The sequence below is a fragment of the Synchiropus splendidus genome, chromosome 5, assembly GCF_027744825.2.
Source record: "Synchiropus splendidus isolate RoL2022-P1 chromosome 5, RoL_Sspl_1.0, whole genome shotgun sequence".
Lineage (NCBI taxonomy): Eukaryota > Metazoa > Chordata > Actinopteri > Syngnathiformes > Callionymidae > Synchiropus > Synchiropus splendidus.
This window is the reverse complement of record NC_071338.1, coordinates 28096085-28110178: the sequence shown is the minus strand read 5'-3', so window position 1 is coordinate 28110178 and position 14094 is coordinate 28096085. Positions and strand designations below refer to the sequence as shown.

Below are 14094 nucleotides of genomic sequence, written 5' to 3'. Positions count from 1 at the left end.
AAAATGTATTGGTTGTAGACAAGGACCTTCATGACCTTCCAGCAGTCTATAAAAGTGTGACTAACAGATTAGAGCCATTTATATAAAACAACCTGTGTAGATCTTGAGGCAGTACTTTGGCAACACTGCTGTTCTGTCGTTTGCTTGTGGCCATTTTGAAATATCACGAGTCAAAACTCCACCAAGCTGAATACAAAGCTGGATAGTTCTATCAAGGCCCACATGCGTAATTCTGTGCTCATTGATTTATCACTGTTAGGTCAGTTGCCACATGACTGCTCCTTCTGTTGAAGATGGCAGCCGTAGGTTCTTTGAGGAGCAGTCATTTCTCTGTAGTCAGCTCACTCCCTCGAAACACTGAAACCATCAGGCACCAACAGTTTCATAGGAAGCTGCGGTCATGTGACTTCCAGGTGTCTGGAGGAAGCAGCTGAAGGTTAAAGACAGTTGAGGGAAGTTCACCTTCAACTGGGTACAGAATCAGAATCCTGATCTGAGTCCATCAGGCCAGAAGAAATGAAGATTAAACTTCAACAAGCTCCATGGAAAGGGATGTCCGGTCGATCAGTGGCACATGTGACAGACTGTGGACTGCTCCAGTAAAATGCAATGATGGAAACTGTGTTGGCTCATTTGGAATAATAATTACCAGGACTTGCTGAACTGCACTAAAGCGACGAGCCTGAGCAGAAGCAATTAATGCAATTTTCAGCTTCACTCAACGCTTGACATTTGAATCACATAACTCATCCTTCTGTCAACAGTGGAGCGATTGTGCGAGAGGACACATGAATTTTGGGAAAGGCGGAAGAAATACTTGCGTCAAACCTAAAAATCCACCTCGGGTCGCATCGTGTATTAGACACGATAACTCCACCTCGATCACGAGTTCAAAATTACAGTCTGCATCAAACCAAATACTATCTTTTTGTCTCGAAGTAGTGTTGACATGCTGGAAAACTCTCCACTGTCGCTGAACAAACAGTGTTTGGGCTGTTTTGCTCCCTATTTTCATATTGTATGTGACAATCTTTGGAGGTTTGTATGTACTGTAAAACATTTTTTAGGAACTTTTATACTACAAAACATTTGACAGTGATCTGGAGGTCTGTTGAAAACAATGGCTGGGTTGGTCATTCCAGGCGTTGAGGTGTTGAGGCGATCGACTCCTTGTGTGATGAGATCCTGATGCTCCAGCAAACTGCTACATGAGGCAGATTCTATCAAATATCCAACCATCTCAAAAGAGTTACAGATTCCAGAACCCCTCATGTGGCTTGACATTCACATTGATGAGTTGAAAAACATATACATACCTAGTACACCTTTCAGGCCTGCTGAGAATGAGCCTACCTCAGTGAGAAGATCAACTATAAGAAAGATTTGTGAACAGCTTCCAATGCAGATAGCAGTGCCACAGAATACATGAGAATGGTGTATGTCAGTAGTTTGTGTGTGTTACACGTCCTACATTCACAAATGCACATACATGCAGACACAAAATCACACTGGAGCACTTCAATATATAGACAAAAGACATCATAACATACCATCCACTGCCTTTATATTACAGTTTATTATTGTTATTATTGCAATACACAATTCATGGTTACAGTCTAGGGCAAGGAGAAGTAGAAAAACTACTATAGCGAGCGTCATTTGCTTGAGGTTTTTCTTAGCATATTGAGTACACATGATGGAGAAGGTCTGAAGTGATTGGGATGCGATTCTGAGGGTGCTGTCCAAATGCAGGTCAGCAGGGAGACTGCTGAAAGAACAAAGATGGGAGAGTAAAACCTGGAAGTTTACTGTGGACCAGGATGTTGCACATTTACTGTGTAGAAGTGCATGACATCTTTCCAGACATGCAAGACGTTGTGAATCACATTTGGTCATGAAACAGTCGACATGCATTCAACAGAATGGAATACAGTCGTTACAAAGATTGAGAATCTTTCACAAAGTAAAGATGGAGAACAGCCATAGAGCTGGACACATAACTTGACCTCTGGAGGTTTGGCACTAGTCAGAGCTGCAGGTCAGCTTTTAGGTGAAGGACCTTCCATTGTGGACAATGTGAGAGTGCAGGGTGCTCTGGATGACTCACTCTCCATAGTCCCAGGTCCCAGTGGCAGGGAGCTGACTCCTCAGTCACCTGAAGAGCCCTGAGCTCATGAAGGTCCTCCTGACCTCACTCTGGTCCCCTCCACTACCACCTCATCAAAGCCAAATTCCACATTGAAGCTGGAGTTGGAGCAACAGAAAGGTAGAGTCGCTCTTTGAATGAGAGTTATAGGGGATGACACACTGTAATCCGGAACAATATTCATGTTACAGAGTTCACACATGAAGCCACCCTTCTGCTGCTGGACCTCACACGCAGACGTAGAAAGTAACGGAGCGCAGCAAACAGTGCAGGGAATGTAATTACCCGCTTCATATGTGTGGTGACCAGTGAACAGAGGAAGTGAAGATGGCCACAAAGGATTGATTTGGACATGTCAAACCGATCTGCCACACCTCTGTGGGACTCCTGGTTGGCAAGGGTCCACAAACAAGCCAACAGACTGGCTGACCTCGTGGCCAACCGATTCTCAGGGGCCATTTGTTCCAACAGGTTCCAAGATACAAAAGAGGAAATAACTGGCTCTAAAGTAATCCAGGAAACTTCTGTCACCAACCTCTTTTTGAAAGTTTGGGCTGCTTACCTGGCAAGTACCATATTGAAATCGACTCAACAGTAAAGCCAGTTGGGTCATGCTCCCAGAAAGATTCCAGTAAGGAGAGAGTCATTGAGGAGCTTCACCACATGTAAAAAATGGGTGTCATCGAGAGACAGATCCGACAGAGTGGGTCAACAGCATGGTGACTGTTGTGACACCAAGTAAAATTTGAATCTACATGGACCCAAAAGATTTGAATGTAGCCATAAAAAGGGAACATTGTCCATTACTGACAGTGGAAGAAGTTGTGTCTAGAATGCCAAATACTTCTCAGTTCTGGATGCAAATCGAGGATTTTGGCAAATAAAACTGGATGACCAAAGTTCCAAACTATGCACGTTCAACACTCTTATTGGCCGATTCAGATTCAAGAGAATGCCGTGTGGAATTTCCTCTGCACCAGAAGTGTTCCAAAGAGCAGGTGCCCAGATGACTGAAGGTCTGGATGGTGTGGTAAACATCGTAGATGATTTGTTGGTCTGGGGAGAATGCAAAGATGAGCACGACAGCAGACTTAAAAAGTTGTTAAACAGAGCAGGAACACAACTTAAAGCTGAACAGAGACAAATGCATCATCAGAACCACAGAAATCAAATACACTGGACATGTCCTCAGTGCTGATGGTCTTAAACCGGATGAAGAGAAAGTGAGAGCTGTGACAGAGCTTGAACTACAGAGGTTCATGGGAATGGTTCAATATCTGGCCCAGTTTATTCCCGAATTGTCAGATGTCAGTGCCCCTTTAAGACTGTTGCTAGAGGGGCAGACATAGAATGGCACTGGGAAGAGACTCAGCAGGAAAGTTTTGAGAAACTTCAGCTGCTTGTCACCAATGCACCAACACTGAAGTTTTTTTATGTTAGCCAACAGGTGACATTGTCTGTGGATGCCAGTGCAGAAGGAATTGGGGCCGTGTTGATGTAGCAAGAACAGCCTGTGGCATATGGTTCTAGAGCCCTTACTGACTGTCAGTGAAGGTACGCACAAATAAAAAAAGACCTACATGCAATTGTGAATGGCTGTGAAAAGTTCCATCAATATGTTTATGGCAAAGAAGTTGTGGTGGATCACAAGCTGTTGGAGAGCATCATTAAAGTTAAAGTCACATAAAGTGGCTGGGCAGAAAAGAAAGTTTCCACACCATCAGAAGTTCAAGCACGCACCCAATAATAAATGAAACAATAACTATAAATTGTATCAGAGTTAGCAAACTTTATTGTTGCTTCACATTTCAGAATAAAACTGCAGTGTTAATGATGCTCAACACACTGGGGTTATCATCATGAAATGCAAAAGCATGGACTTCAGAGACAATATCTTCCTTGACAGAGGTCTGATGATGCTCTTTAACAGGAGGATGTGGATGGTCACGATGCCTCATTTCCTCTGTATGTGGTGTATGAGAATCTACTCAGAAGAAGAGGAAGATGGTACTGTTGATCTGCATCACCGACGGCAAACACATACTGCAACAGAAAATAATATGTGTTACAGGTCAGACAGACCATGAATGTACTGGCACATTCCTCACCTCAACATAGGGATAAAAGCTGGTCTCCCCCAAACTCTCCCAGTACAGCTCCGTTTCAAAGCGGATCTTGTACATACCAGGCTGAAACATTTCTTTAGTGATGAGTCCTGGGCAACGGCCTTGACTGTTGGTCACTCTGGTGAGACAAGACACGTGGTGATGAATGTGAGTGACAATTGTATGTGCTTCATTGTCATATACTAAAGAATACATCGGATTAATTCTTCAATCGTTTTGGGATGAAAACAAAGTAAAATCAGCCCAGACAGGAAATGTAGCTTGAATAGAAGGGTCAACAGAAGATGAAGATATTTATTGATGGTCAGGTGTTACCCAGTAGTGATCAAATTCCAGACTTTGGTTGAGGCGTCCTGTCCGTACAGACTGAGAGCCATATCTGCCACGGGGATTCCAGTGACAATATTCAGCACATGGGTGGTCAGTGGACTGGGTGGAACTGCCATTGCTGTGTTCTAGAAGAAAGATAGCAGACTGAAAGCAAATAAGATTAATGCATCTGTCATTATCGCAAACTAGTGATGGACAAAAGTCAATTCTATTGTCAGTAAGTGCAACATGTAACAGGTGTAATGCAGTACAGTGTCACTGGAATGAAGTTTATTCAGTGTTTTACAGTCAATATTGGTCAACAATGTAATTTAGTTGCCTTCACAGAAATGTATCTTGCAATAATAAAAATACTGAAAGTGCACTTTTAACAATGAATTCGAACAAAAAATATGTTTAACCTGCTTATAAAGACGTCACAGGAGAGAGAAGAGGTTCCCCAATAGAGCAGAGTGAGCATTCAACCAAATAATTGACTGTTTGAACAAACTGGTAAAAATCCTCATCTTGCTCCATATGTGTTTTGAAAGAAAGAACAATGTAAAAATAGAATCAAAATAAGTGCCCAAGTATCATTTGGTCAGTTTGAATCAAGCAGGACATTATTGACATTTTACATGGACATAATTACAAATATTAAATATTAGATGTGTGTTATTTATCTAATTGCACTCACACTCCTTTCCAATTTGAGTGTTACGTGTCGCTTGGTAACACATTGAATTCATGAACATAAGCATTCTGATGCTTGAAAGCACATCTAAACAACATCATGTTAATATCAGCGACAGTGAGCATCTAGAAACTATTTCATTGAATCGAAATTAATGTAGAAAACTGATCAATCCAAACAAATGCATCACAGCAGCATTAAATGTAATACATTTTTCAGTTGTAGAAGTTTTCTTACTCACCTTACAGTGCAGTAGGATCTGGCCCTTGATGTTCTGCAGCCTGAGTGTGTTCATGTGGCGCTTAAATTGACTCCCAAATGGGTCAGAGTAGAAGCGAATAATGTAATTTTCAGCTTTACTCAACGCTTGACCTTTAAGTCACATTACTCTAGTGCCACTTTGTTCAGTGTTATCTTTCTGTCAACAGTGGAGCGATTGTGCGAGAGGACACATGAATTTTGGAAAAGGCGGAAGAAGAACTTGCGTCAAGCCTAAAAATCCACCTCGGGTCGCACCGTGTATTAGACACGATAACGCCAGCTCGATCACGAGTTCAAAATTACAGTCTGCATAAAACCAAATACTATGTTTCAGACTAAAAGGAAATGAACCGTATCGTACTATTTTTGTCTCTAAGTAGTGGTGACATGCTGGAAAACTCCACTGTCACGGAATAAACAGTGGTCCAACTGGTTATTGGGAGGCAAACACAGCAGCTGTGTTCACCGTTTGCCTTTTCGCTAAAAGACTTCAATTTTGAAATGCACCACCACAATCGATTGAAACTTCCTGACAATCAGTAAATTTCCGATTTGAAGATGGCTTGTTAATGTTGTCACGAAATCACTCAACAAAATAATCTCAAAAATCAATGTTGAAATGTCCCATCAGAATTACTTTGAACATCCTTGTTTTAATAATATGAACACAACATTGTCATATTTAGTTCAGACAATAAATTAAGCGAGGTGTACACAGACTACTGGCTTGTCACATGACTCACCTGGGACGTGACTTCCACGACCTCTCCACCTCTCAACTGACTGAAGTAGAATCTGTCGTCTTTTAAAGCATTTAGAATGAGGTTATTAAGATTCAGAAACATATTTTGGAAATGACAAAGTTGCCTTGGAGTGGCATTCAAGTAGCATTTGTGTGTGGAGGAAAAGGCACCCAAGGAATTTTGACTCAACATTTATGACCATGAGTATTTCCACTTGGTATATTTTAATAATTCAAACCAAAAACACGATGCACCAAAATGAATTTCAATTTTGTTAAAAAACACATGAGCAGTCCTAGAACGACATTGAAATCAGACAGACGAACATCTTCATGGTATAATAATACACAATACTACACATCGATCTGGGCCTTCTCGCTGTGCCAAGTACAAGATGGAGGAGATGCTGACACTCCATTGGTGATGCAGAAGAAAATAAAACCTTTACGGCAAGAATGAGGCTGGAGTCTGTCAATTTCGTGGAAATTCCAAAATCTTTCTTGTGAAAAATGTCATTATAAAGACACACACAAGAATATTTTAAAGGTGACTTTACTGAACATCTGTGGCTGCTGGGAAAAAGTGCTTCCACCACAAACACAAGTTCCACAGTGTACTGCAACAGTTGAAGCTCGGATAGCAGTTCACATTCTCGATGACCTCAATTGTGCACATTTATAGTCCAGTGAAACTCATAGTTAAAATGAGGGAATATAGGAAACTCATGCAAACATGTGGTGGACACTGGACTCCACATCTCTGAGTTGTGATGCTAAGCTGCTTCCACTTCATGACACAGTGGCATCTCAAGGTCATAGATTCCCTTGAGCAAGACAAGGACCTTCATGACCTTCCAGCAGTCTATAAAAGTGTGACTAACAGATTAGAGCCATTTATATAAAACAACCTGTGTAGATCTTGAGGCAGTACTTTGGCAACACTGCTGTTCTGTCGTTTGCTTGTGGCCATTTTGAAATGTCACGAGTCAAAACTCCACCAAGCTGAATACAAAGCTGGATAGTTCTATCAAGGCCCACATGCCTAATTCTGTGGTCATCGATTTATCACTGTTAGGTCAGTTGCCACATGCCTCCTCCTTCTGTTGAAGATGCAGCCGTAGGTTCTTTGAGGAGCAGTCATTTCTCTGAAGTCAGCTCACTCCCTCGAAACACTGAAACCATCAGGCACCAACAGTTTCATAGGAAGCTGCGGTCATGTGACTTCCAGGTGTCTGGAGGAAGCAGTTGAAGGTTAAAGACAGTTGAGGGAAGTTCACCTTCAACTGGGTACAGAATCAGAATCCTGATCTGAGTCCATCAGGCCAGAAGAAATGAAGATTAAACTTCAACAAGCTCCATGGAAAGGGATGTCCGGTCGATCAGTGGCACATGTGACAGACTGTGGACTGCTCCGGTAAAATGCAATGATGGAAAATCCTGGTTACCTACTGTAACCGCAGTTCTATGAATATGTGCGGAGCCACTAACGGCCTTTGCTATTGTTTCAAAACCACGGTCACGGATTAGTCCCCTCCCAGGACCGTCAAAGAAAGAAACAAGACCATACCTGAGGAAGCAGGCGATTGATGCCCAACCGGCTCGGCCGGGGACAAAGATGCACCTCTAGAAAGGACAGTATGGGCAACTGAGGTGTCCAACATGTCCTTCAAGTAGGCTTGAGTGAAGGTCAAGGCAGATGTCCTCCATGGAAGCGCCGCCACACAGCACCGCTGAAGAGGAGGTAGACCTTGTGGAGTGTGTTCTGAGGCCCTCAGGGACTTGAGCTCCTGTGGCCTCATCCGCCTTCTTGATGGCTGAGCACATCCAGTGTGCCAGTCGCTGGGAAGAAACCAATCTCCTTTTCAGACTCCCACCATAACAGACGAACAGTCCGTCCGACAGTCTGAAGCCCTCTCATTCTGTCACGTAATCTGCAGCAGCACGAACTGGACACAAAAGATGCCGTTTCGCCTCCTGCTCACTTTGATGAGGGGGAGGTGATCATCTTCCAGAGAAGACATTCAAATGGAGGTTCACACAGGGCTTCTAGGACCACTTGCAGATTCCATCTCAGAGTTTAGTCTCCTTACAGGAGGCCAGATCCATCTGGCACCAACCAGAAATCTGTTGATGATCCAGGGGACTTCTCACAGAGAAACAACCCAGGCCCTGGTGTCCCACAGAGATGGCACATTCAGCGTGGAGGCTGCCCGTCCATTATCCAGCAACTCCTGGAGAAAGGAAAGCACAGCAGAGGCAGGACAACTGAATGGTATGACACCGTAAGATCCACACCAAGCTGAGAAGAAAACAATCTGAGAAGACCTAATGGAGCAGGTACTGTTGGCGGCCGGTGCTGGAGCGCTCTGCACTGTTGAAATAACTGCATCTGACGGATTGCATTTGAAAGAACCCAGGGCCAACCGCACCAGCATGTGGTCTCACAAGGCTCCGAGGATCTCATCTGGGTACCTAATGGCAGTCAGGCTACCTCTGGCGAGCACATGGAGGGCTGTGCTGCCCTCCAAAGAAATGCCATGCTGGAGGATGTTGCAGGCAGCAGAACCTTCTCCACGGCCTCTCCAGACTCCGTCACGTCTGTCACATGAGCTCAGCGTGAACCTGCTTCCATCTGTGAAGAGCACAGGGCGCCAGTGGCCAGTTTGTCAAATGTCCTGCACAGTGTTGGGCTGTGAGCACAACCTCCACCTGTGGACGCTCGGGCCCTTATAACACCCTCACGGAGTCTGTTTCTGACTGTTTGAGCAGACACGTGCTGGATGCTCATGTTGCAGGACTCTGGCAGGGCTCCTCCAGTTCCTCCTTACACAGGAAGGAGGAAGTGCTCCTGCTGCTAGGTTGTTGTCTATTCATTTGCACAGCAGCATGGCAAATTGAATGACAATCAGTGTTGCTTCCTAAGTGGACAGTTCGATTTCAAATAAGTGCGGTTGACCTTGAGTAAAATGGAAAATATTTAAAAAACATGATATTGTTTCTGTTGTCTGTTGAACTTGGACAACATCAGATCATTGATTTATATTTTTCCGTACTAGACAGACAAACAGATAGATAGATAGATAGATAGATAGATAGATAGATAGATATTGTATTGCTGGCCCATGTTTCAGCTTCAGTTTAAGTGAAGAGTGTCCGTCACGTTTCCCCTTTAAAACATATTGCTTTGGCGCCCCCCGCTGGGCATTAATTGCAATTGTTGGCTAGGAGGCGCTATTGTTATGTGTTTCTTACATTCAAGTTCGAGTTCAAGTTTTCAAGTGTGACTCTTCTGTTGTCTGTCACAGATGAGGAATCACAGCTGTGGCCTGGAGGATGAAATATGAACTGGGAAGAACAAATGAAGATTGGAGAGGTGCCAAACATGAGGAAGAGAATAGCAACTACCAAGATCAGATCTCAGACGTTCACATGTCACGTGTTTTTGTTGCTCAGTTGTATTGTTGTGAGTTTTTTTCAGGACGAGAGTGTGACATGACAGTGATGAGAACCTACATAAAACAATATGAAAAGAGAAGACAATAAAAAAAGAGGTTTATTTTAGGGGTTTACTTTACATTTACACCAGTTTCATCGCACATGAATGAGTCAGCACATGCAACACCAGCGATCCAGTCAGTTTCCAGAGGAATTGGTTCGAAGTCTACTGACTAAAGTACAGTCGCAGGCTCGTCCCTTTAGTACAGTTCAGCAAGTCCTAGTGATTATTCCAAATGAGCCAACACAGTTTCCATCATTGCATTTTACTAGAGCAGTCCACAGTCTGTCACATGTGCCACTGATCGACCGGACATCCCTTTCCATGGAGCTTGTTGAAGTTTAATCTTCATTTCTTCTGGCCTGATGGACTCAGATCAGGATTCTGATTCTGTACCCAGTTGAAGGTGAACTTCCCTCAACTGTCTTTAACCTTCAGCTGCTCCCTCCAGACACCTGGAAGTCACATGACCGCAGCTTCCTATGAAACTGTTGGTGCCTGATGGTTTCAGTGTTTCGAGGGAGTGAGCTGACTACAGAGAAATGACTGCACCTCAAAGAACCTACGGCTGCATCTTCAACAGAAGGAGGAGGCATGTGGCAACTGACCTAACAGTGATAAATCAATGAGCACAGAATTAGGCATGTGGGCCTTGATAGAACTATCCAGCTTTGTATTCAGCTTGGTGGAGTTTTGACTCGTGACATTTCAAAATGGCCACAAGCAAACGACAGAACAGCAGTGTTGCCAAAGTACTGCCTCAAGATCTACACAGGTTGTTTTATAGAAATGGCTCTAATCTGTTAGTCACACTTTTATAGACTGCTGGAAGGTCATGAAGGTCCTTGTCTCGCTCAAGGGAATCTATGACCTTGAGATGCCACTGTGTCATGAAGTGGAAGCAGCTTAGCATCACAACGCAGAGGTGTGGAGTCCAGTGTCCACCACGTGTTTGCATGAGTTTCCTATATTCCTATATACTCATTTTGAGTTTCACTGAATTATAAATGTGCACAATTGAGGTTAAAATCTAGATCTTGCTACAACCTATACATTTTGGCACCTAACGTCTTTGTTTCTGAATATTAATAACATCATTCTAAATGCTTAAAAAGACGACAGATTCTACTTCAGTCAGTTGAGAGGTGGAGAGATCGTGGAAGTCACGTCCCAGGTGAGTCATGTGACAAGCCGGAAGTAGTCTGTGTACACCTCGCTTAATTTATTATCTGAACTAAATACAACAATGTTGTGTTCATATTATTAAAAACAAGGACGTTCAAAGCTGTTTGCTTCGCAATAACTGGTTAAACCACTGTTTGTTCAGCACGTTGGAGAGTTTTCCAGCATGTCAACACTACTTTGAGACAAAAATAGTATGATACGGTTCATTTCCTTTTAGTCTGAAACATAGCATTTGGATTTATGCAGACTGTTATTTTGAACTCGTGATCGAGGTGGAGTTATCATTTCTAATACACGATGCGACCCGAGGTGGATTTGTAGGCTTGACGCAAGTTCTTCTGCTTTTTCCGAAATTCATGTGTCCTCTCGCACAATCGCTTCACTGTTGACAGAAAGATAACACTGAACAAAGGGGCACCAGAGTAATGTGATTTAAAGGTCAAGCGTTGAGTAAAGATGAAAATTACATTATTCGCTTCTACTCTGACCCATTTGGGAGTCAATTTAAGCGCCACATGAACACACTCAGGCTGCAGAACATCAAGGGCCAGATCCTACTGCACTGTAAGGTGAGTAAGAAAACTTCTACAACTGAAAAATGTATTACATTTAATGCTGCTGTGATGCATTTGTTTGGATTGATCAGTTTTCTATTTTAATTTTGATTCAATGAAATAGTTTCTAGATGCTCACTGTCGCTGATATTGACATGTTGTTTAGATGTGCTTTCAAGCATCAGAATGCTTACGTTCATGAATTCAATGTGTTACCAAGCGACACGTAACACTCAAATTGGAAAGGAGTGTGAGTAAAAATAGATAAACAAAAAGGTCTAATACTTAATTCAATATTTGTAATTATTTCCACGTAAAATGTCAATAATGTCCTGATTGGACATTGGCTTGATTCAAACCGACCAAATGATACTTGGGCACTTATTTTGATTCTATTTTTACATTGTTCTTTCCTTCTTTCTTTCAAAACACATATGGAGTAAGACAAGGATTTTTTTTCCAGTTTGTTCAAACAGACAAATATTTGGTTGAATGCTCACTCTGCTCTATTGGGGAACCTCTTTCACTCCTCTGATGTCTTTATAAGCAGGTTAAACAATTCATTGTTAAAAGTGCACTTTCAGTATTTTTATTATTGCAAGATACATTTCTGTGAAGGCAACTAAATAACATTGTTGACCAATATTGACAGTAAAACACTGAATAAACTTCATTCCAGTGACACTGTACTGCATTACACCTATTACATGTTGCACTTACTGACAATAGAATTGACTTTTGTCCATCACTAGTTTGCAATAATGACAGATGCATTAACCTTATTTGCTTTCAGTCTGCTATCTTTCTTCTAGAACACAGCAATGGCAGTTCCACCCAGTCCACTGACCACCCATGTGCTGAATATTGTCACTGGAATCCCCGTGGCAGATATGGCTCTCAGTCTGTACGGACAGGACGCCTCAACCAAAGTCTGGAATTTGATCACTACTGGGTAACACCTGACCATCAATAAATATCATCTTCTGTTGACCCTTCTATTCAAGCTACATTTTCTGTCTGGGCTGATTTTACTTTGTTTTCATCCCAAAACGATTGAAGAATTAATCCGATGTATTCTTTAGTATATGACAATGAAGCACATACAATTGTCACTCACATTCATCACCACGTGTCTTGTCTCACCAGTGTGACCAACAGTCAAGGCCGTTGCCCAGGACTCATCACTAAAGAAATGTTTCAGCCTGGTATGTACAAGATCCGCTTTGAAACAGAGCTGTACTGGGAGAGTTTGGGGGAGACCAGCTTTTATCCCTATGTTGAGGTGAGGAATGTGCCAGTACATTCATGGTCTGTCTGACCTGTAACACATATTATTTTCTGTTGCAGTATGTGTTCGCCGTCGGTGATGCAGATCAACAGTACCATCTTCCTCTTCTTCTGAGTAGATTCTCATACACCACATACAGAGGAAATGAGGCATCGTGACCATTCACATCCTCCTGTTAAAGAGCATCATCAGACCTCTGTCAAGGAAGATATTGTCTCTGAGTTCCATGCTTTTGCATTTCATGTTGCTAACCCCAGTGTGTTGAGCATCATTAAAACTGCAGTATATGCTGCTATGCTCTTGTGCCTGGATTTTCTAAATCCTGTTTTAAAGTAGTCTCAAACATTTATCTCAGTCATGATATTAAAAAATATTCTCCCTTTTGCTTTGCAAATTGTAAATCCCGTTAGTCACTAATGTTCAAACAAGATCCCTGGAATAAATAAATGTTTTAAATGAATAACTGTCATCATTTCTTATTCGTGGAAATTGGCGACACAATCTTGTTTTTCATGAAGTGTTCTGAAATGTGCAGCATCAATAAAGTTCTATAATTAGGATTATGAAAAACCGTTCATTGCTTGGTCCACTGCTGCCCTCCAAAGAAATGCCATGCTGGAGGATGTTGCAGCCAACCTTCTCCACGGCCTCTCCAGACTCTGTCACGTGCTCAGTGTGACGCTGCTTCCATGTGTGAAGAGCACAGGGTGCCAGTGGCCACTTGGTCGAATGCGGTTCAATAAAGGCGCGGTTTCTGTGCATACTATGGCAAGAAATGATAAATAAAATCATAAACGACACAACGTTCAGTGTATCAGAGTGACACTTTGATTCAGTGACAGTTTTAGCTCCACATGCTAACGGAGAAACTAGGGAGCATCTCCTTATAAGGGGAGCGAAAACACGTTTCTCCCAGGACTGCTCTCTGCTTACCCCATGTTTCGCCTGGAGTTCGGCCATCCTTTGCTGTCTTATTGCTTCTAATTCGTCGTCTGCCATTCTTTAATGCAACAACGTAGACGAAAACAAAGAAAAAGTGATTTAGCCGTATCGTCACCAAGAAGAGGCCAGGCCCGTCCTACAAAGGCAAGAATAATCGAACACGGATAGTCAAGTCCACGCAGGCAAAAGCAATTGTAAAAGGATGCAGTCCGTGACCTCGCATGTTAATAATACATATCAGAATTATAGAACTTTATTGATGCTGCACATTTAGGAACGCTGTTCATGACACGCTTTGCAGAAAGAACGAGAAATCAACAAGATTGTGCCACCAATTTCCCACAAATATGA

At 42.6% G+C, this 14094-nt stretch overlaps 2 protein-coding genes across 5 annotated transcripts; one reads left to right on the top strand and one right to left on the bottom strand.

Annotated features, from left to right (window-relative positions):
• Positions 1 to 3921: 3921 nt before the first annotated feature.
• Positions 3922 to 13848, bottom strand: LOC128758881 (5-hydroxyisourate hydrolase-like). Of its 3 annotated transcripts, none has more exons than XM_053865335.1 (4): positions 13735 to 13848; positions 4588 to 4727; positions 4255 to 4390; positions 3922 to 4189 (listed from the first exon to the last, which is right to left on the bottom strand). In XM_053865335.1, the coding sequence occupies exons 1-4, from the start codon at positions 13798 to 13800 to the stop codon at positions 4091 to 4093; spliced, it is 441 nt and encodes a 146-aa protein (XP_053721310.1). In that variant the 5' UTR covers positions 13801 to 13848; the 3' UTR covers positions 3922 to 4090. The 3 variants fall into 3 exon arrangements, with proteins under 3 accessions (XP_053721310.1, XP_053721312.1, XP_053721313.1); XM_053865337.1 differs by lacking the exon at positions 13735 to 13848 and adding an exon at positions 5517 to 5570; XM_053865338.1 differs by lacking the exon at positions 13735 to 13848 and adding an exon at positions 5517 to 5546 and having other exon boundaries at positions 4588 to 4746.
• On the top strand, positions 10688 to 13343 carry LOC128758882 (5-hydroxyisourate hydrolase-like). Of its 2 annotated transcripts, none has more exons than XM_053865339.1 (4): positions 10688 to 11528; positions 12326 to 12465; positions 12660 to 12795; positions 12861 to 13343. In XM_053865339.1, the coding sequence occupies exons 1-4, from the start codon at positions 11475 to 11477 to the stop codon at positions 12957 to 12959; spliced, it is 429 nt and encodes a 142-aa protein (XP_053721314.1). In that variant the 5' UTR covers positions 10688 to 11474; the 3' UTR covers positions 12960 to 13343. The 2 variants fall into 2 exon arrangements, with proteins under 2 accessions (XP_053721314.1, XP_053721315.1); XM_053865340.1 differs by having other exon boundaries at positions 11499 to 11528; positions 12307 to 12465; positions 12861 to 13339.
• Positions 13849 to 14094: the final 246 nt, after the last annotated feature.

Bases quoted from the DNA above. Each gene is read 5' to 3' on its own strand.
- LOC128758882 (XM_053865339.1), top strand. From the start codon at position 11,475: ATGAACACACTCAGGCTGCAGAACATCAAGGGCCAGATCCTACTGCAC. The intron at 11,529-12,325 runs GTGAGTAAGAAA...TCTTTCTTCTAG, and splicing joins AGATCCTACTGCACTGTAAG to AACACAGCAATGGCAGTTCC. The intron at 12,466-12,659 runs GTAACACCTGAC...TTGTCTCACCAG, and splicing joins TGGAATTTGATCACTACTGG to TGTGACCAACAGTCAAGGCC.
- LOC128758881 (XM_053865335.1), bottom strand. From the start codon at position 13,800: ATGGCAGACGACGAATTAGAAGCAATAAGACAGCAAAGGATGGCCGAA. The intron at 4,391-4,587 runs GTAACACCTGAC...TTGTCTCACCAG, and splicing joins TGGAATTTGATCACTACTGG to AGTGACCAACAGTCAAGGCC. The intron at 4,190-4,254 runs GTGAGGAATGTG...TTTCTGTTGCAG, and splicing joins GCTTTTATCCCTATGTTGAG to TATGTGTTTGCCGTCGGTGA.